At 40.0% G+C, this 21303-nt stretch overlaps 1 protein-coding gene across 2 annotated transcripts in view; it reads left to right on the plus strand.

Moving 5' to 3' along the window:
* lpgat1 (lysophosphatidylglycerol acyltransferase 1) overlaps positions 1 to 21303 on the plus strand; it is a 47308-nt gene that overhangs the window by 16514 nt on the left and 9491 nt on the right. For both annotated transcript variants that reach the window (XM_023414897.2, XM_023414898.2), the window contains exons 3-6: positions 1918 to 2036; positions 3967 to 4062; positions 6978 to 7257; positions 13881 to 14007. In XM_023414897.2, coding sequence (XP_023270665.1) covers positions 1918 to 2036; positions 3967 to 4062; positions 6978 to 7257; positions 13881 to 14007 — 622 coding nt within the window. The remainder of the gene's footprint in view (positions 1 to 1917; positions 2037 to 3966; positions 4063 to 6977; positions 7258 to 13880; positions 14008 to 21303) is intronic.

The following is a 21303-nucleotide window of genomic DNA, read 5'->3' on the forward strand; positions in this document are numbered from 1 at the left end:
AAATTAATGCCGCCTAAAAAAAGAAATGAGTGCATAAGTGCAACTTCAGATATCAAGTAGAGATGTTTATACCAATATTTTGTATCCTTGAAGGTAGTTCGGTACATTTAGTCATTGTAAGGAAAATATATAACTGTGTGACTCTGGAAACTAATAATGTAACAGCTAATTTGATTAGCCAGAATGTCATAAAAAATACTCTGATATAATAAGTTGGTTTTAACGCTTCTCAAATAATGCAGGATAAATGCTAACATTGATATACTTCAAAATCAATGTAATACTTTGAAATATTGATTTTGATTACAAGTTGTTAGATATTCAGCCTGTGTTGTCATTATTTCTTTATTTTCGAATATATTCCTTCCTTCCTACACTTCGTGGCTGCACCAGAAACCACATATGAGAGTTCAGTGAAGTAATGAAAGCTCAGACGGTCAGAGGATTTGAAAGTCTGTGTACTATCTCATAAAATTACAAACCATCCCCTTTTTCTTTTTCTTTTTTTTTTTTGGACAGTTTCCTCTGCGCTGCTCGGTGGCCAATAGTGAAAGTGATTGTGTTACCGTTTCCTGAAACTCACTTCTCCTTTCTCATTCTCTGTCGAAGCACTTTATTTTTTTATTATTCCCTTTTCACATCAATTAATGAACATGTTTAGTGATGATTAATCCAACGTTGCAAAAATTCGCTACCGCCTCTGGAAGTGGCCTGACACTCATTTGGCCACATTAACAGGAAAGTGAAAATGTTTTTCCAACCCCATAAGAGTAGGTAGGTGCATGGAGATTGCTTTACTACTATTACTTACTATTATTTTGCTCTTTGATTAAGGCAGAGAGGATATGTGGATCAGACAGCTGTAAGTCAGTGTCAGGATATTTGTGGATTTAAGAACAAGAGACAACATTTTTAAAAGATGTAACACTCTTGAGAAAGACGTACTGGATTTCAGTATGTATACTAGATGGTTAAAGTCACTCCTTTCTGACTGTGTTGATGGAGTGAACCACACCTCTCACTCTGATGTTTAAAGCAAACTTGTTGCCTTAAGAACGGAGGGTTTTTGTCCCTGTTGTGTATTTCATACTTTGCATATAAACTTTTAACGCCTTGTTAATAGTTTTCAATGAACTTTGGTTTTTTTTTTTTTATTTGGAACCAAATCCAGATGCAGTGAAGTGATTTCAAAATTAAACATTACACCAGTGTAGTGTTTTTTAGCTCACTTATTATGAACACTTAAATGGAAAAAAACATGTGGCTGACACAGATCTAGATAAACATAAACGAAAAATTTTATTTTTCTCCCCCAAACATGAGCGGAGTGTTTAACCTGGAAGAGGTGTGCACTCCCTGAGATCTCTATGGAGTAATGAGGATGATGCAAGTGCACACAAGCACAAGGGCAGCACAGTGCAGTATGCTGCTCAGGGTTTTACACTATTTCACTGATCAACAGTTGGTGTCCATAACACGCCAAGAAATGTAGCACTGTACCAACAAAAGCAGTGAAGAAGAAGGCAGCTGTTAGCTAGCAAATGTGCATGTGAAACAATGCATGAGTAAAATATGCATGAGTAACAAGGAAAAAAATGAAAGGTGAAAAATCATCAATCAATCAAGTCAAGCTTCCAGCAACATTTGTAGTTGGTGAGACCAGTGCATTTCAGCTTGTAGATAGATGGATAGATAGATAATTCATCTCAAAGCAAACTGAGGAATGTGGCCTTCATCATGATGAAATGGAGTTAGCGTGCTTGTTAGACCTCAGACATTGACACAATGAGCTTTAGTGACAAACACTGAGTGTAAACAGAAACATTGTTTTTAAGTAAACTCCACAGGGCACTTTTAAAAGAAACTATTTACACAGCCTGTTTAACCAAAATTTGTCTTATTTATTTTGCCTTGCAGTAACAGAGTGGGGTGACGATGTACGGCCCATCTCTGAAGAGGAAGCCATGGTCATCGTAAACCACCAGTCCACAGGAGATGTGTGCACCCTCATGATGTGCCTGCAAGACAAGGGCACGGTAAGAATAGAGAGAGAGATGTTGCCTCATTGTATCTCTTTTAGGAAATCCAAGAATATAACAATGTTAAGGTTGAACTGGGGTGACATCAGTGTAACTTGAAGCCGTGCAGTAGTTTGAGCCTGCAGGGCACTTTGCACTCTCTGTATTTTACTGGACAGGATGCTTTCTGAGCAATTTTTGTGTTTCTTTGTTACTTCAAATAAGGAGTTCATGTAGAATTGTACACATTGATCTAAAAACCCTCTCAGCCCAAGTTAAATATGTTTGTTTTAAGGATGTTTGTCAAAGGTTAGCCAATGTCTCAGCTGTCACTTTGTTTAGCCAAAAGATATTTGCACAAAGGAAATTGTTTATAAGAACAAGTTTCAGTTCAAATTAAAGTTCCTCTTTTGATTATCTTACACTGCTTGTTATCAAGTTCTGCTGTTCAATTCAGTCATTTTGTAATGAAACACTCTTTATTATTTTTTATTATTTTATACTCAGTGGTTTTGCCCATTTCACATACTGACTTTTGGTCGTCCCCAGAGGAGGAGGGAGTGTTTTGTGTAGAACAGGAGAGAGTAATGAGATGATACCTTTTTTTTTTTTTGTGACAACAGTCAAGTCAGTAGAGAGATTCAGCAGCGTGAAGCAGTGCTGCGGTTTGCTGCATTCAAATTACAAAATGTGAATTGAAGTCTGTCAGTGTCAGGCAGCCAACAACAGATGTGTAAAGATCCGAGTGGTGGCTGCTTTGCATTCCTTCATACAGATTATTGTCAACAGGTGTGGCAGCGAAACATGTCCACGCAACAGTCCACACACACCTTCCTCTTTTTCAAAAGGATACTATTGGATAATTGGATTACTACTAGGATGATTTTACGCAACTACTTTTCATTGGAGAAGACACGCCATGCACACCCACAGAGTTCACATAGATGTCTGGCACCATAAACAAACACAGATCAATGATAAACTCTATATTGTGTAAATAGACATATTGACATACGAAATAAGTCATTAGAGACAGAATTGGAGCCGTGAAAGCTGAGAGAGTTGGATTTTTAAGATTTCCACTGTACCTAAACACTGAAGCTTTGTTTGTAAAGGCATATGTCATAATTTTGGAAAGGTGTGATATATCTCATCCTCACTACTATGTGCCTTTACAACGTTGTTCTCTCTGAGAATTTATTTGGGGGATGGACACTGGCTTTGTGTGGTAATATCTTTAGTTCATATTTATATATCATATGTTTAGTTTGAACATGACGACTGATTGGAAAGTCATCAGCTAAGAAGGGTCCGACTGCAGCCTGTAGCACCTCAAGCCATGCCGTGAGGTGTTAATAAGTCTATGTTTTACTATTGATATTATTCATTCATATTTGCTTGCGTAATTGCCTAGGTTGATATTACAAACATATTTTGATGTCAATTTTTCACATACAGAACAAGCTTGTGTTTCAGGAAGAAGATTGTTGGCAGCAGAAGTGAAGTTGAAAATAGAATATCGAGAGAGAAAAGTCACATTAACTGTCCAGTTTGACACTTTTCACACAAAGATTTATTGATTTGACAAAATCTTCAAACCATGCAGCCTGCTGTCCTGCTGGAAGGTGTGTGTAGCTGTGATGATGTGTGTTTGTTTTTTGGCTGTGGCTGCCACTGAACTGGAAGTTGCCGAGCTGAACTGCACAGACATGATGACATGATCCGCCTCAACAACTGCATCCCTGGCCCAGTTTATCCTCTTAGCACTGAAAGGACAGTAAGCCAAAGCTGCATCGGTGCAGGTCATGAGGGTGGAAGTGCTCGGAGGGGGCAGTATCAGTTTGGGGCACTGGCACCGAAGCCAAAGTCATGTGCTACTGCTTACAGGAAAATGTGGGACTGAGTAAAATTTTTGTGGGGTTTGTCACAGATGTTATTTCTTTTTCAGGTGGTACGAAAAATGATGTGGTTGATGGACCATGTGTTCAAATACACCAACTTTGGCCTAGTGTCCTTGATCCATGGGGACTTCTTCATCAGACAGGTAAGACTGAGAGGGATGATGGCTGTGGACAGACATGTGGGAGGGCTTCTCAGCCCCGCTGGGTCAGGCTGACCCTTTGTTGTGAGGGCAGCTGGAACAGAGCAGCCAGCTCCGACACACCTACACAAGGAGCCTACAGGGCTCCTACGGGTCAGGAAATACCTGAAATATGCAAGTTTTAGAGTTTGATTATTGACAGATTAATCGACAGAATATCATACAAGTGGGTGAATCCACTCTCACAAATCATTTGTAATAACTGTATGAGCTGGGCTGTGCAATATGGGAAAAAATGTAATCTTGTTTTTTGTTGGTTTGTTTTCAGGGTCAGTTCACAATTTTAATCAATTTATTTTCCTGCAAAATACAGGAAAATTATGTCATAACATTTCATAGGATTTAATGCTGAAGACAGTTGTGAAAGAATAATGAAGCACCTGCAACAGTGCAAGGCTTTCATTGTCATGACTTTGAAAATACCACACAGCAATGGACTGTTAATATCAGACTCCTCAACTAAGTACAGTACAGACATTCACTTTAATGATCAGTTTCAGCACAGGTGAAGCAGAGAAGAGTGTGCACTAATTCATCTGCTTCTTCTGTTTGTGCTTTGTGACATCAGTCTGATATCTGCAGACAGCTGCTAGTTAGCATTAGCTTACTAGCCTCAGTGGGGCTGTTTGTTAAAGTCACGACAGTCCTCGGACTGTAGCAGGTGCATGCATATAGTGTGACTGTTCGAGTCGCAGTGTACAGTGACTCAAGACAGCTAATGAAGCCAGACAACATCTTTGTTACTTTATGACTGAAAACAAACTTTTGTTCAAACTTTTGTTTTTACAATGTAGGCACTTAAAATATTCACCCAGCCCAAACCACTGTATGACAAAATACACCAGTTTAAATATTTGATGCTGTAGATGTTGGTAAAGAGCTGATCTGTTTTCTCAGTGGTCAGGTTTTCTCTGTGGGGCTAAACAGTACAAAAGTTTAAAAATATCATTACTTCTTATTAAAGGACAGCACTGCTGATGGGTTGCCTCCGTTAATAACGACACGTGTTTGTCCATATTTGATTTTGTCTGAAGATAAATGAAAAAGCCCACACATCCTCTCTCACTTTTTTTGAGCTGCAGAAACGCGATGACAAGAGGGAATTCAATTTTTTTGGGTCATGGAAATGCTTCGCTATGGAATTTCACATCAGGCACTGTGCCGAGGGTGAAGCACCATGAGCCTGCTAAAGTGGAAGGCCTGAGCAGGCTCACTCATTTCTGCCATCTTCCTCCCTGCGTGATTCCCCTCTGGCATTCAAGTGTGCGCATTCTTGACATCCTTCCCCAGAATACTTCACACGTCCACACAGCACAGCAAGCATCTGCCCCAGCCTCCCAAGCATCTGGTGACCACTCAGGCTGGCAGACATGTCTCCAGCATCATTATGCACAGCACAACACAGCATGCTTTTGATGGCAGTCACACAGTTACTTATGGTATGGGGTTTTAATTAAACTTTTTCTGGGAGCACACGTGTGCTTAACTTTTTAAAATTTAGAAGAACCTTAGATTAGAGGCATTATTCAAGGATTTTCAAACCCACACCGTGTAAGAATTCATATTCTTAATACACTCAAAATCATCACATCAGTGACCAGCGGCCAACCTGGCCAACATGTGATAAACACAAGTTCTTACAAGAAGAAATTATAAGAATGGGATCTAATAGTGGTCTAGTGAGTATTAACAGCTTTGATGTAAAGAAAATCCAGGATAGTTTTTTACTTGTTAAATGGCAGCAGGCAACAGGAAAAAAGTTAAAGCATTGCTGTGTTTGATCCAAAGACATTGTGCTAATAAAGTACCTCTCCATCTAGTAAATGTTCGCAGTGATTATCCCCTGACCAGTGGCTACTGCATGCACACTCTCTGTATCTATGTATATCCTTGGTTCCATTTGACTAAAGCATGTGGGAGCGTGGCTGCAATAAAGCTGTTTGCTTGAGAAACAGGTGGCCTAACATCAGAGACCTTGAGTGGATAAACCCAGTGATAATACAGTTGAATCCAAATGCAAGACACCATTCTATTAATTTAAAAAGAAAGGATATTCTTCTGACACTGGGAAAGCAGGAGAAGTAACTCTCCTTCTCCCCACTACACTGACAGTCTGACTCTTACAGACACAGATTTGAGCACATTTCCTTCAATCCACTTGGCTCTTAAAGCTAGAGTAAAATCACAACAGTCTCGAGGTCATGTATAAGTTTGTGATCTCTCTCTTTCTCTTGCGTTCTATCACTCCTGCTCTCTCCATGTGTTTAAAGCAGAGCAGCTAAGAATAGTTCTCCAGTAGTTTTTGTTTTCGCAATAAATCTGTATTGTTGTAAGCAGTTTTACTACATACAGCTCCATAGATCAAACACACGTGTGCTAACATGACACACACACAGAATCCAGCCCAGCTTTGCTAATGCTTTTAGAATAGCTTTTGACCAGGCCTACCTAGAAATCAATCCCACTCCTCCTCGTCCCATCACTGCTAATGCTCTTAATGTTATCAAGGCCATCAGGTTTTGCATCCATTTCAGTCATGCCATTAATGTTTCTCTGAGTGCCCCACAGTGTTACTGCAGCTAACTTCGGATTTGTTTATTTGCTGACAAAACCTTCCATCTAATGAAGTTAATGAATTTAGCATTTAGCTTCAATTACTTTGTTTGTTCGGGATTCTTAAATACCTTCCAACTCTGAGAAATGATGGCACTTTAAGAATGAGCTTTTACCTTTTCTAAACTAATAGTGGCTTGACACAGCTGTGACCACACTGAAATCTTCCATATGTGACCAAATTATTAGCTGAACTGTGATGTTGTGTTATGTTGTCTGAATGTATTTTTCCGTTGTTCCTACAGGGTAAAGCTCACAGAGACAAGCAGCTGGTCTACCTGAAAGATCACCTAGACAAATACTACCACAGCCGTGACAGGAAGTGGATAGTTCTGTTCCCCGAGGGCGGCTTCCTGCGCAAGCGGCGGGAAACCAGCCAGTTATTTGCTAAGAAGAACTCGCTCCCCCACCTGACCCACGTCACGTTGCCTCGTCTCGGGGCCACCCACGTCATCCTGAAAACCCTGTCCGCCCAGCAGGAGAACGGCAGCGTGGGCAGCGAGACCGGGACCCCAAACCAGACAGGTAACTTAACACATAACACACCAAAACTTTAGTCAGAATCCCTCAAAAGAAGGATGAAGATTTGTAAGTTTATAGGCACAATTTATTATATATTTAAGATTTGAAAGACAAACATGAACACGCAGAAAGTCAGCAAAAATTAGGCAAAATCAGAGGGTTAAACCACAAGGAAGTGTCTTTGGCTCAACTCAGTGTTAAAGTATGTGACAAGGAGGGGAAATAAGCCAGGTTTAAATGCCATTGTATGTTGTATTTTTAAAACATAAAAAACATTTACCACAAAAGGATAAGCAGCTCAATCAGTAATATATGAAGCTTTTGCTTCTATAAATGTTTTTTTTACTTATTTGTCCCTTTTTTATAAAAGGTTGAACCAGTAAAATATTAGTTATAAAAAAATAATCTAAGAAGTGTATGGTTGAGTAAAATGACAAACAATCCAAAACCTGGAGATGTAGAGACCCAGAGAGAGGAGCGGGGGTCTGAGAGCAGGATTGGCTTGAAAAGGGAAGGACATAACTGCACAATAGCTAAATAAACAAGTCAGTCATGTTTTTCCAGCTTCTTAAAATCTATAAATAAGCTCTTATTTGTTCACTTCTAAAAAACAAACATTCTATAGAAATCCTAACCCTTTTAAGTGTTTTTTTTTTTTTTTTTTTTTTTTTAATTCCTGCATCCTGAACTTGAGAATTGATCCCAGAATAATGACAGGTCACTCCAGAACGCCTCCTTTTCTTCAGTTTTCAATATAACGACATTTTAAAATGAAACAGTACTGTGTGACAGCACACTTCAGCAAACTAGCTGCTGCTCTCTAACACGTTTCAATCTTCACTTCACAACTTTACAAATCAACAGCAATCCCATAAAAAGACAGAATTTTCAGAGTAGCAGTCATTCACTTGAAATGTTGAAACTGATTTTGAGTATGTTTTATTCAGCCTTTTGTGATGTGATGGATTTGAAGGTGTTGTTTGAAGTTGCAGATTGTGTTTTTTTTCATTGAGGTTTGTGGGCCTCAAAAAGTAGAATGAAGTCAGGCAGAGTTTTATTTTTTCTTTCGTCAGTGTACTTCAGTCTTTGTGAACTGTCCAGCTGTAGTGTGCGCTATAGTTGTTGCTCAAATGTTAGCTAGAGGACCAGGGATGGAGCATGCTTCAAACATGAAGCGTTAAATCATCACCTCTGTGTCCCACTGTCCTCTGGGAATCCTGTTTTAAATGAAAGGTGACTGGTGGTAAAGATTGCCAGGAGAGGAGAGGGGTGACATGCACAGAGGTGCCAGAAATTGCATCAAGGTCCCTGAAACCACAGTGGTGATTTGCAGAAGAGTAATTTTTCTGTCTAGAGACCAGCCCTAAATTCAGCCAATGAGCGGGAAGACGCTCTGCAATTAACAAGCTTTGAGATTGAAAATTTCTTTTTTTTTTTTTTTTTTTCGTCACTTTATTTGTAACAATTTAAAAATGTTTTACAAAAGAAGAGAAAACAAACAACACGGTTTGGAGACCAAGTGAGGTGCACATTTCTTATTCTACTATCTTTTTGTTGTGCAGGTGATCCACTCATCTCATTTTCTGGGGATGGTCTGCCCTTATTCCCCAAGGGAAACGTCTCATGCAACGTCATGTTTCTCTCACAAATACATCCCTTACTATGCCATTATCTTAGCCTAGTGCAATTCATTTATGCCAGTTTACATTTTTAATCAATCCAAGATACAAAAACTTGCTGTCCTCAGGGATCTCATAACCTAAAATTTTGCTTATGATTAAACATATATTCTCCCAAAATACGTTAATGACATGACCACAAGATATAGGAATGTTAAGAATTCATGTGCCCACATAAAGTGCAATGAGTGTGATTTTTCTTATGCTGAATTTGATAAACAAAAGTTTGAATGTTTTTTCATACTACCTGGATCAGGGCCTTGTTTCAAAAGGAGGGTTAGTACGCCCTTAAATCTAGACTGTGGACTAATGTAAAAAATACCTGTTCAGGGTTTTACTAAATTACCCAGATAACTCAGTAAACCTCCTTATTGGAACCATCCTCAGCAAAACAGCACGGCATTAAAATGGCCATAAACATAGAGATACAATGATTCCCCCATCCCTGTGCACACTGCACACTCCGTTTACCCAGTGGACTCTCCTGGCTTTGGTTCAAAATCCATTTTAAGGGTGTGCTGTGTTAATAGTAATTCAGAGAGACTTTAGCCAGCATTATTGGGAATGTGGTTCAGGGACTTGAGCCTTCCTTGAGTTTGCTAACACAGCTCTGTGTCCAACAGCCTCAGCACTAACGGCAAAATGCCGTCTGTTTATCCCTCTGCAGGACGGACTGTCAAACCAAAGGAGTATCTCTTAATTGGCCTCGTAAAATTTAGATAAAACAAGCTCAGTGCTGTTTATGTGCTAAAGTATGTGCTGTGTGTGCAGTTTTTGTTTTTGGCTTGTCTGCTAATTTAGCACAAAGTCTTTAACCATCTCATCAGTGTCAACAAACACTGATGATCACAGACGTTTTGTTTGTAACTGACAGGAAGGGGATTTTTTTATTTATTTATTTTTTTAACATTTTAAGGTTTTAGACATGTCAGTATTAGTCTTTTCTCATTGAACATTATGGGTTTCACTGCTTTTGTGTACTGTACTTCCAGTTCATATCCCAGTTCATTCTTTATGTACATGTCCCTGTGTCCTTTCCTCTGTTCCTGCAGCTCAGGAGGAGGGGAAGCTGGTTGCTGCAGTAGGGCTTGTCCTTCCACTTGAATCTAGCTAATGGCATTAAAACCTAGGGCAAGAAAAAAACACACATACCCAGAAGAGCATTATGTCCCTCACTATCGTGTGTGTGTGTGTGTGTTGTGTGTGTGTGTGTGTGTGTGTGGCTGATCAAAGACACAGCTCTGTCTCCCTCTGACCCTCCCTGATGCTCTGCAGAGGTGCCCAGAGCTTGCTGACTCACACAGACAAATGGGCCACTTGGAGAAAATAGGATTTGATGTAAATGTGTATGCCGCTGTGTATCAGCCATGCAATGTCACCCGGGCTAAATACACTGCTCAGCACAGATACAAAGCACATGGGTCAATGGTTGACAGTGTACTTCATAGCCTGCAGAAAGGCTCCGTTTTGCAGCTAAGACTGATAAGGTTTATATATGTTATAAAACAGTTGGCAGGCAAGCAAAGTTCAAAGCTGTGAGTCATGTAGGGTGTGAATGATGTTCCATATGACCCACAGGTAAACATGTATCATAGCACCGACCAATCAGAGACTGTTTTTACCCACAGTTTAGTCTGTAGGAGGGACAAGTGTGGGCTTGAAGTGTTGTAATTGGCCCGCAGAGTGGCCTGATAGAGAGCCAGATATCTGCCAGTGTATTTCCTTCCTCTAAGTGTTTACAGAAGGACAGGGCCTCTCTGATGTCATTTTAAATTACCACGACTGCTGTTATTACAGTATTGTTTGTCACGGTGTAAAGGGCACTGACGATACCTTGGATCAGGGCCCTGTTCTTTGGCTGGCCACACAGGAGACGATGGCTGCCTTTCAGCACACTTGGACAGAGATCTGGATCCAATTACACACACAGGGATAGCTCTGGTTGTAGCCATTCCCATCAGTACCACTGCCTACCAAGTCACTGTAACATTGGTATGAATAAGCCAGCAGCTTGTCCCTCACCTGCGTATTTCTGGCTCCTTTATCTGGAGTTAAAGTTCTCAAACAGATTTACACTACGCAAACAGAGGTGTGCACTCTTAGGTGTGGTGTCTGTCATGGGTTTCTGCCCTCATTATGTGTGTGTGTGTGTAGGGGTACATCTATGCAGTAAGCGAAATTTTTTTTTTATTGATTAATCTGTTTATAATTTTCTTTAATTAAAAAGTCGTTTCATAAATAATATGTCAGAAAATTGTGAATAATGTCCATCCCAGTTTTTACAAAGTTAAATCTTCAGGTGTCCTGTTTTGGCCAATAAACAGTCCCAACACCCAACCCAAACATGTTGAGTTTACCATCATAGAAACAAGACAATATTCACATTTCAAAAACTGAGGCCGGATTATATTAACATGGTTACTTAAAAATTACTCAAAACATTTATCAAATCACAAATTCAATAATACAACTAATACAACACTAATCAATTAATCAAATAATCAACTAATCATTGGAGCTTAAGTAACAAGACAACTGGAATCACAGAAGTACGGAAAAGTTTAGCTGTTAAACCAGTTACATTGTCTCTCATGCCAGAGAAACACAGTAAAAGCAGTATCTACTGATAATTCAACAAGCACATTTGGGGATTAATTAAAGAATACATGTCAATATTTGCCTGGTTACACAGGGATGACGTATTTTTGTAGTCCAACCCAGAAGTTAGCATCACCTTGGTTCCCTCGACCAAAAGCCAGTGAGATGTTTTCGTTGGCTTTTGGATTATTGCAGAAAATTAAACGTTTTGTTCAGCAAAATAATTTTCATAAGACGATCAGCACTTTTATGATTTTTGAAGCCTAAATACAATCACCAGAAGTAAAAAGCTAATGTTGGGATATAAACAAAGTACAATACGGTCACATAATTTAAGTGTCACCAACACTAAGCTTCAAACTTGTTATTTGATTTAGCGCGCTTACCTCTTCTACATAAGTCTTTCCTCCTTAGTGGGTTAGTAATACTTTGCAAGAGCGTGAGTATAAACACAACAAGCCTGTAAAGGCTGGTGAGTAAATCAGGCAACTTTGTACACCTAAATCAAAGGAACTCTGTGTTTATAAAACTCTCTCACTCATTTGGTAATAGCTCTGTCGCACTCTTTCACCCTGTGCTCCTCATTTTCTCTATTTTATGTGTGTGAAAGGGTTGAAATTATGACTTGTTAACAACGTTTTCTGTTTTACCGCTGTTGACCCTGGCAGGGTGTAATGTAAAGGCGCTGCTGTCAGTTGTAAAAATGTAGCTTCACTTTGTCACGCAGGCATGGCATGTTTGCTTTACATAAAGAAACCAGTGTGCTCAGAGTGGGGGGTGCTTGCTCTATAGTAATAGCAGGGGCTGGGACATTAGTCAAACAGTCAAAGACACTGCACTTCTTCAGATCAGCTTCATTTCAGATTTACTGACTGAGGCTGCTGGTGTTCTCCCTTTCACATTTGACAAGCTCGTGCAGTCGTCACCTTAAAGGAACGCTCCACAGCTTGTTTGCTGTCAAAACCCACTGTCAGATGTTAAGGTTGTTATCAGTTTCATCTCTGTGTTTCCAGGAAATAAACATATCTGGTACGTGTCTAGACTAGCTGCTAAATGCAGTGGGAAACGGGAAGCTTCCATTTATAATGAAGAAATATGCCTTGCACTCCGCAGTGCTGTTTGGTCGATCACCTCTTGTATGTTTCTCAACATTCACCACTCCCAGTAATGACACAGATTGACTGTCTGTGGAAAGTCACTGCATCCTTACAGTCAAAGTCGTGGCATATTTCACACATGTATGTTTGTGTCAACGTCCTGCATTTGTGGAATTATTAACAGACAAGGAATTTAATGTAGAGAAGAAACATTAGCCTCATCATGTCCGTCTTTTCATTTATTTCTTTTATTTCTGTCTGTGTATGTGCAGGTGAGTGAAGTGCTGACCCTGCATAATGTACATAAATAGTTTTTCACATGCGCCCCACAGCTGACTCCCAAACTGTATCACGTGTCTAGTACTCCCTCTCCCATCTGTCATCTTTCGCCTTCCTCTCTCATTCCCCCTTCTCTCCTTTTCCACATTATCTGTCTGTCTTACCCTTTCATAAATTATAGTTAATAAATAGGAATAACAAAATACAAGAAAGTACACTTTCATAGTCATTCATTATGGCGGGCGACAGCCAGGACCAGAGGCATTATGTTTTCGTCTGTCCGTCCATCTGTCCCATTCTCGTGAACGCAATATCTCAGTAACACTTTGAGGGAAGTTCTTCAAATTTAGCGCAAACATTTACTTGGACTCGAGGATGAACTAATTAGATTTTGGTGGTCAAAGGTCAAGATCAGATTGACTGCGCTTTACACTTTAGCCATAACTCCATAACTGAATTTCAAACAAAGGAATTTCAAATCAAACTATTTTTTTTTTATGATTCTGGATAAACAGGGATTAAATCCTGAAACTAGTCTGAGTGGTGGAGGCATACAACTACGAGGTAGTAATTCTAGTTTCACTGTGACTCATAAGTGTAGCTGCCAGCCAAATTCTGTCAAGTTGGTGCTTGGTCTTCCACCAGCCACTTTGGCAGGTATCCATCCTTCATTTGGCTTCACTGCTATGATATGAAAATATCCGCATACTAGTTACAGACACTGTCCTTTAAGATGGAGGAGCAGGTTGATGGAATTGACTCTCTACCAGCTGCTGGGCTGCTGTGCTGTAGACTCATCTTGACCTCTAAGACCTTGTGGCTTGTGTGGGAGTTAAACAAGAAGACTGTCACTGTGGTGATTATTGGAATAAGGCATATACCTAAAATATAAGGCTAAGTTTGAGTATGTTTTAGCTAGCTCCCTGTGTGTCTTCCCAACTCACTTTCTGTGTTTGTGTTTCTTCCATGACAGGTAACAAGCGTAAAGGCCTGCATTGGGTAATAGACGTGACCATAGCTTACCCTAAAGCAAGACCCATGGACATTCAGACCTGGATCTTTGGCTACAGGCCTCCTACAGTCACACATGTACATTACAGGTAAGGATAAAATGTCTGTCATTACATTCAGCTTTCACTTTTCCATCTGAGGTTTGTTTTAACCTATTTTCAGAACTGCAATTTGTCATTCACATGAGAGGGAACACCAGAACCATTATTGTTATGCAAATTCGTTATGCAGCCTACATGCAAAGAAACTGCATCACATGAAAATGCACGACATTGCATCGCGAAGGAAGTGCAACATAATGTTAGTAGACTTTAAACATTTTAGACCTTTATCCGTGCTTTCAGGTTATGATACTAATAAAGTGACCTTGCTCATGTCACATTCCAGCTCTCATAGCCCTTCCAATGTGTATGTCTTCTATAAATTTTCTTCATGAGAGGAATCATATTACCAGGGAGTCACATCACAGATCTGTAATAGAGTTACAAGTCACTTAGATTTGATACACAGAGACTTTGAGACCCTACAATATTCATATGACTCACTTTACCAGTGTTCACATATACAGAGGAAGAACTTATCACTGATTTTTAAGTCCACCCACTGATGACACAAGTTCACTGCAGAAAAACCCACCTTGCATGCCTATTAAATCAGCAGAACACACTTAATAGTAAAGCGTTACAGCCTTCACATGTGACAAAACATTTCAGTCATCATGTCATTTCATGTAAGACAAATGTTGCCTTGATTTTCTCCCTCTTTGATTAGAGTCAGCTTCGGATAAGGCTTATTTAACATAAATTGTTTAATTAGATTTCAGAGTGTTTACTCCAGGTCTGCCTTTGTATACAAGTAATGACATTTTTAGACTCAAGTGATTTTTAAAAAAAAATATGTATACATATATTTTAAACCTGAAAAAATAAATGAGTTGATCAACAAATTTAGTCATTTAATAATTTATTTGATTTTTAATTATATTCACTGGTTTTAGCTTCTCAAATGTGAGGATTATCTGCTCTTCTTTGTTGTATATTGTAACAAAATATTTTGGGGTTTAGGACTGTTGGTGGGGCATCACCTTGGGCTTTGGGAAATTACAGTCGACATTTTTCACATTTCACAGGCAAAGCAATGAATTGATTGATTGAGAACATAATCAGCAGTGTAGATAGTAAAATAATCATCAGTTGCTGACATACATCAAGTTTATTTTTATAGTTTTAAACCAATTTTTTTCATAGATTTGACTCATGTTCTATTGTTAGTGTACAAGCATTTGACTGCGTAGATTTTTGCGAATGTTTAAGACACATTCAAAGAAATTCCAGTTGGTGATATTGTAGCATTGCTGGGTTTTAATGGAAATGTTGACGTGGTAGAATGGCAAAAGAACTTCTCATAGATCACACAGAAAAATGGAAATGCAGGACATAAAAGAAATTAACCCGCATTATTCACAATCACCATCCTTTGTTCTGTAGCTAAGAATATCACTGCTCTTATGCAAAGTGAATGCATTGCCCCTCCATGTTGTCCTGCTCTCACCGCCCTCCAGGTTCCCCTCTGTTGCTAATCCATCCACTTGAGGATATGATGAAGGTGGGCCAGGATTAGATTTTCTGTAGACTCGGTTCAAGATAGATGAGGTCCTCTGTGCATTGTCTTGACAAGGTAGATCGCAAGGGACGTATCCTGGCTCAAACAGGAGTCATCAGGCAGAAGTCATCTCGACCCTTAATATTCTTTTGCACCCCTGACCAACCTCCGTGACACAGCTCGTGTATGTGTGTACACTTCTGTGTGCAGGGTGGGATAGGGCAAAGTAAAAGGTGATTTATGAGCCCTGGCTTGCCAGACCCTCTCAGGAGGCTTCTCTGGCCGCTTGGACTAAAGCTAAGGACTCATTAAGTCTGTAATTAGACGAGCAGAGGATGCACTAGTCCCACCCCACCTCGGGGACTCTCTAATCAGCCATCGACACAATCAGCTTCCCTCAGCTTGGTCGGCAGCTCTGCATCCTGGGTACGGGCAGGGAGGCACCCAACCAAGCTACAGACACAGCTGTTCCCGTTATAAGTGTGCGCACACAGTTCTGACTGTGTAGACGGTGCTGATCATAGAGAAGTTAGGCCCGTGCTGGTACAGGTGCAGAGTCAACAAGAGGATTAATGTGCCCGTGGGGGAGTGAGCAATATGATGCACTTTGGTGATGCAGATAGAAGAGTGTGCCACCCCATGACAGTGTTTCAGCTGTGTCAGTCTGGGACAATTTCTACAGTGAGTGTAGCGTTTTTTCACCAGCCTGCCTTCAAATTATAAAATGGTAATAATAACATTGATAAGACTTCACTTTAATTGCTGCACTTTTGAAATCAGACATGGTCAGAGAAACACGAACGATACAAGTCACACAAGAGTCATACAGGTGAGAACAAAGGTTTCACCTGTCCAGCTAACCATTCACAGCGTCTTTATTCACATCATCTACAATGACAACACACGCAGAATAACTTCAGACAAATCTATTAAGAAGAATTGAATGATACTTGACCATTGGTTGAAGTGTTTTGAGAGTAGCTATCAGGCTACAGGTTGTTTCAACAGACTCTGTGTTGCGTCTTTTATCTGAAAGTTTGTCTTTCTCAATGCCACAAAAGGACAAAAACAGGTTTACTTAAGAAGGGGAAGGTCAGGGATTTTGTTCTCGGGGGAAGTCTGTGAATTTTACAAATAGGACACATTACGGCACCATACTGCAAAGTAGTTTGAGTCTGTTGCATTAGATGGTGGTTTTCAGCATTGCAACGTAGTCGAGACAAAGGGAATTTTGTATTTCAATTTGCACATGACCAAGAGCTACTTTGGACTTGAAACATTGTACTTTTCCAAATGCATTTAACAGTAATGCAAGACACAAATTGAACTAAACAAGACTAGATCAAATGGCTGGACTGCGTTCTTATTTGCATTCTGTCAGATCGTTTCACTTCTTTATCTTTTTGCTTCTCTCCTAGTCTCTGCTCACAAATACGAATCTGCGATAAAGCTGTTCTCATTTATATGTTTTCCTGTTTCTGTTTTCAGACAACAGAACAAGTTTGAAATAGTGACTGAAACGCAGCCCATTAAGACTTCACATTAACCAGCAGTCACTTCCGAACCATTTCTAAGCTGCTGCCCTGCTAATATCCTAATTTTATAACTGCACTGGTGTCTGACAAAATCACCAAATATAGAAGTTAAAGACAACAGCTGTGTTGTGATTTCGTCTATATTTACTTGTAAAATGATCATTGAGAGAGTTAGAAGCTCGTTCATGTCAGCTGTTGTGTGGTCAGCACAGAGAGGTGTGACTGTGGAGGGAAAGCCCAGCCTCACACTACAGAATAATGAAGCTAAGCTTTATCCAAAAAGTCGCTAGATTTGTCACTAGGCAGCTAAAGGCCTCCAAAAAGTCATTTAATCTAGTGACGAAGATGCTAAGTTGTCAAAGTTGACAATACTGCTTGTTCGAAATCATTTTGAAAGGGCAATTTCAAAGGCAAAATTCCAGCGCTCGGCCAGCCAAACAATGGTGTAACTTCATCACTAACACTGTAGTTGGATTGTTGGGCGTTATGATGGCGACACGCACAGATGCAGCAGCTCTGCTCTCGCCTCGATTGGAATGTGTCTACTGTGGTTTTGCCACTGTATGTGCTTATGTTTACTTTACTGCATGTAGCATTGGAGACACGTACTTTCATTGTACACTGTGCAGTGACAATAAAGGCATTCAATTGAATTGAATAGAATCACATCACTCAGTCAGTCAGCAATATTCGCATTTATAGGACTCGGCCTGCTGTTATGGGCCAGCCAAGAACCAGCCTGACTGAAGTTGGAGTGAATAACACTTCTAAATATTTGTGGTAAAAGTCATGAAATTGAAAGTGTTATCGGAAAACATGCAGAAAAGATGATTGTCAGACCTTGCTGTACAGTGTTAGGGCTGTGAGTGTCAGCCGTCGGCCCTTATTGATGATTCAGCACATTAAATCTGCAGTGGAGGCAGTCGGTAAGAGAGCTCTCCGAGTGTCTGTTCAGCTAGAGATTTCACCCATTTACTGTGGTGTCTCCTGGTTGTTTGCCTCCACCTCTTCTTTTCTTGTTGTACAACCAGAAGAACAGCAAATATTGTTTAACCACCAGATGAGCATGAAGATGGCTATTTTTTTTTTTTTTTTTTTTTTGAACATCTTTTTAAGATGCTGTACCATCTGGTTTTCTTTTTCTGGATTGTAAATACAGACTACCGACTAGTTATTTCCTCCACGTAGGTGTTTGTCAGCAGTCAGCTTGTCATTGGATGTAGCCTTTGTGGTGTAATATCACAGAAGACATGAAGCATTTGATCAGTCTTTGCTGTCATCTTGGTGTGTTGGAACCTTAAATGTGACTCCCTCAGCCTGACGGTTTCTATTTGAACTGACCTTGATAACATTTCTAGATGAATCCACGTTCAGCGCTCTGCACTTTTCTTTTTTTTTTAATCCTTCTACCTCCCTCTTTCTGTCCCTGCCTCCAGTCCTCACCCCTCAGCTCCACCCTCCCTCGCTGTGTCTCCTACCCTCTCTCCATATAATCTCAGCCTCACAGACTGCAGCAACATAAGCCCTCTGTGAATGGCAGATGGGAGAGCTAGGTGGGTGTACAGAGGCCGAGCGAGGGCAGTAGTGGGTGTTAAATACGTTGAAATCCTTTTCTTTTAAAATGCACCTTCTCCTCTATTTTTTTTTTTTTTTTTTTTTTTTTTGCCGCTGTGTGCATTTCTGAAAGTTGCTGTTTGAAAATATCTGAAAGGTGACATGATTTATAGAGTCAGAGTCTGCCTGGTCATCACATGCATGCTTTGGAGCTGCACACCTGGCTCTCGCTCAGAGACAAGGTGCTCACTCAGCTCGCAGCCGGACCTAACACTTTAGGATATCTGAGGCAGGTTTTTTTTTTTTCTCTTAACATTATGTTTAAAAAAAAGTTGCAAAGTCAGTGCTTACTAGATGTAAATCAAACACTACATTTCCTACTGTTTTTTTATTTTCTTTTAACCAATTTGTGTTTATTGAGGTCCCTTTAACGCCTCACTCCAAGATCAATATCCCTCAAACTGGTCTTTTAGTGTAATGAGTACCTTGGTGATTAGAGATGGTGCCTAGGGATAATGAATGAGTACAGATTTTTTTTTTTCCCCAAAGCATAAGATCTTCAGAGGAGTTGTGTCGCCATAGAAACCCATTGTAGGAGTCATCCAGCACCTATATGCTCATTTGATGGAGAATCTTCAAGACTTGTCTTGCGGCACTTGAATTATAAAAAAAGATTTTTTTTTTTAGCTCGATTTTTAGCTGTGAAAACTGACAGATTGACAGAAGTGCCGGCCGCGACTGATCCACATTAAATACGGCTTCTCTGTCAATGTCAAGTGTTTTCTCTACCAGTTACTGTAGATTCATACATTCCCTTTCATGTCACAGAAATCGCTGGCCTCTTGTTACTTTACATAGAAATGACTCCCATGAGTTTGAGGCGGTGTTGTATACAGATTACAAATGTGGGGAAAAGTAAAAGCAGGTATCTTTGTCAGAAGTTGAAGGACTGTTAAAAAAAAAAGAAAAGATCGAGTTAGACTGGCTCCAGACTAAACATGATTTGATTAGAAAGTCTTTATTGTTCCTGAGAGGCAGTTTGGTTTACAACAGTAGTTAACACAACTAATACACATCATAAAACAAAATAATACAATAGATAAATAAAGCGTTCAACAGTATTTGTTAATCACAATAACAACTGTGCCGACAACATGTTTAAAACCGGGACAGGAGGCGCCTCAGTGGCTCACCTGGTAGAGCGTGTACCACATGGGCTTAGTCCCAATCGAATCCGACCCATGGCCCTTGGCTGCAAGTCATTCCCTCTCTCTCCCTGACTTCCCTGTCTCTCTCTCACTTTGCCATCTGAATAAAGGCAAAAATGCCCAAAAAACTAACTTTAAAAAAAAAAAAAAAAAGGAGAAGTTGGAATTGATTTGATAAAAGTTTCAAGATTTTCAAGAGTGATCTGTCATCTTTACACCCTTCAGCCTTCTCAGGAAGAACAGTTTAATTGGCCTTTTTGCAGATGAAGTCATTGTTGGCCTCAAAAGTCAGTTTATCATCCTGAATTGTGCCCCTGACTTCATAAGTGATTTCTCCTAGTCTCTGGTCTTTGAGTTGAGCCTCCTTCTCCTCTGATGTTGAATTGACCTCAAACATGAACCATCATAAACAGCAGCTGTTGTACTGACATCTGTATGACTATCATGTCAGTTGGGGCCACATCATCCACGTCCACCTGTGACAGTGGTTTTTATGGCCCCTTACTTGTGACCTCTGCACTGATAACAGGTCCATGTTCTCATGCTAGGCTGTTGTTAACCTCTACACTGCTCCTCCCACACACTATATCTCGTTCCTGTGTCCTCGAATGACAACAGCAACACTCTGTCAGAGGCATATGGTCACAGTGACAAGGTGAAACTGTGCTCCTGCCACGTAGACACAAAGATCACTGTAGAGATAACGGCTGGTCACTCAGGTTCAAATCCAAAACAGATTTTCCAGTTGCTTTCTAACCTGCAGGTAGGCTCATGTGATCTCGACCAAGGGAAAGGACTTTTTACAACCTGAATAAGAATAGAAAATGTGAGGCTACATGTGAAGTTTTGGTTACTGTGAAATTTCCTAATCAGTGCTATACTGACTCATGAGGGACAATCAAGTTCAGGTGACTTACAGCAGGTCATGCAACACTTTACTGAATCTTCCTTTTTTTTTCGTAAGCTCTCTGGTGTCACACTTGGCTCACAAAGACGCAACTGATTATGAGAAGTATTCATCTGACTGCAGCTCAACCTCATGTATCATAGACGGTGATGAGAAATATCACAAAAAGAGCAGTTTTTTACTGTAATACAACAGGAGGATAGTTGGTGTGGGACCACTCCATTTCACTCTTTTCAGTCTACATCCTCCTTACAAAGTCAGGTGTCACAACACCCTTAAATGGCAGGTTGAACCAAATCTGTTTGGATGTTTGTTAAATTGCATTCAGTGTCTTGGAGTTAGAAGCGTTTTAAGGAAAAATGCTGAGACCGATATCACAACCTGTTCTATGGCCAATGTGCCACAAAGGTGAATGGGCAACATGGACAGTTGGTCGTGTTTTAAAAAAACTACCTCTAGTTGGAAATGAATTAATGACTGCCGGGTCTTTGTACACAAGTTGTGACACTTTTGTCATTGTGATAAATTTACAACATTCACAGATAATATGGCGACACTGTCACTGCAAACAAACCAGGA

The sequence above is a fragment of the Seriola lalandi genome, unplaced genomic scaffold (genome assembly GCF_002814215.2).
Source record: "Seriola lalandi dorsalis isolate HSWRI2012SDOR001 ecotype SW California unplaced genomic scaffold, Sedor1 jcf7180002054544, whole genome shotgun sequence".
Taxonomy (NCBI): Eukaryota; Metazoa; Chordata; class Actinopteri; order Carangiformes; family Carangidae; genus Seriola; species Seriola lalandi.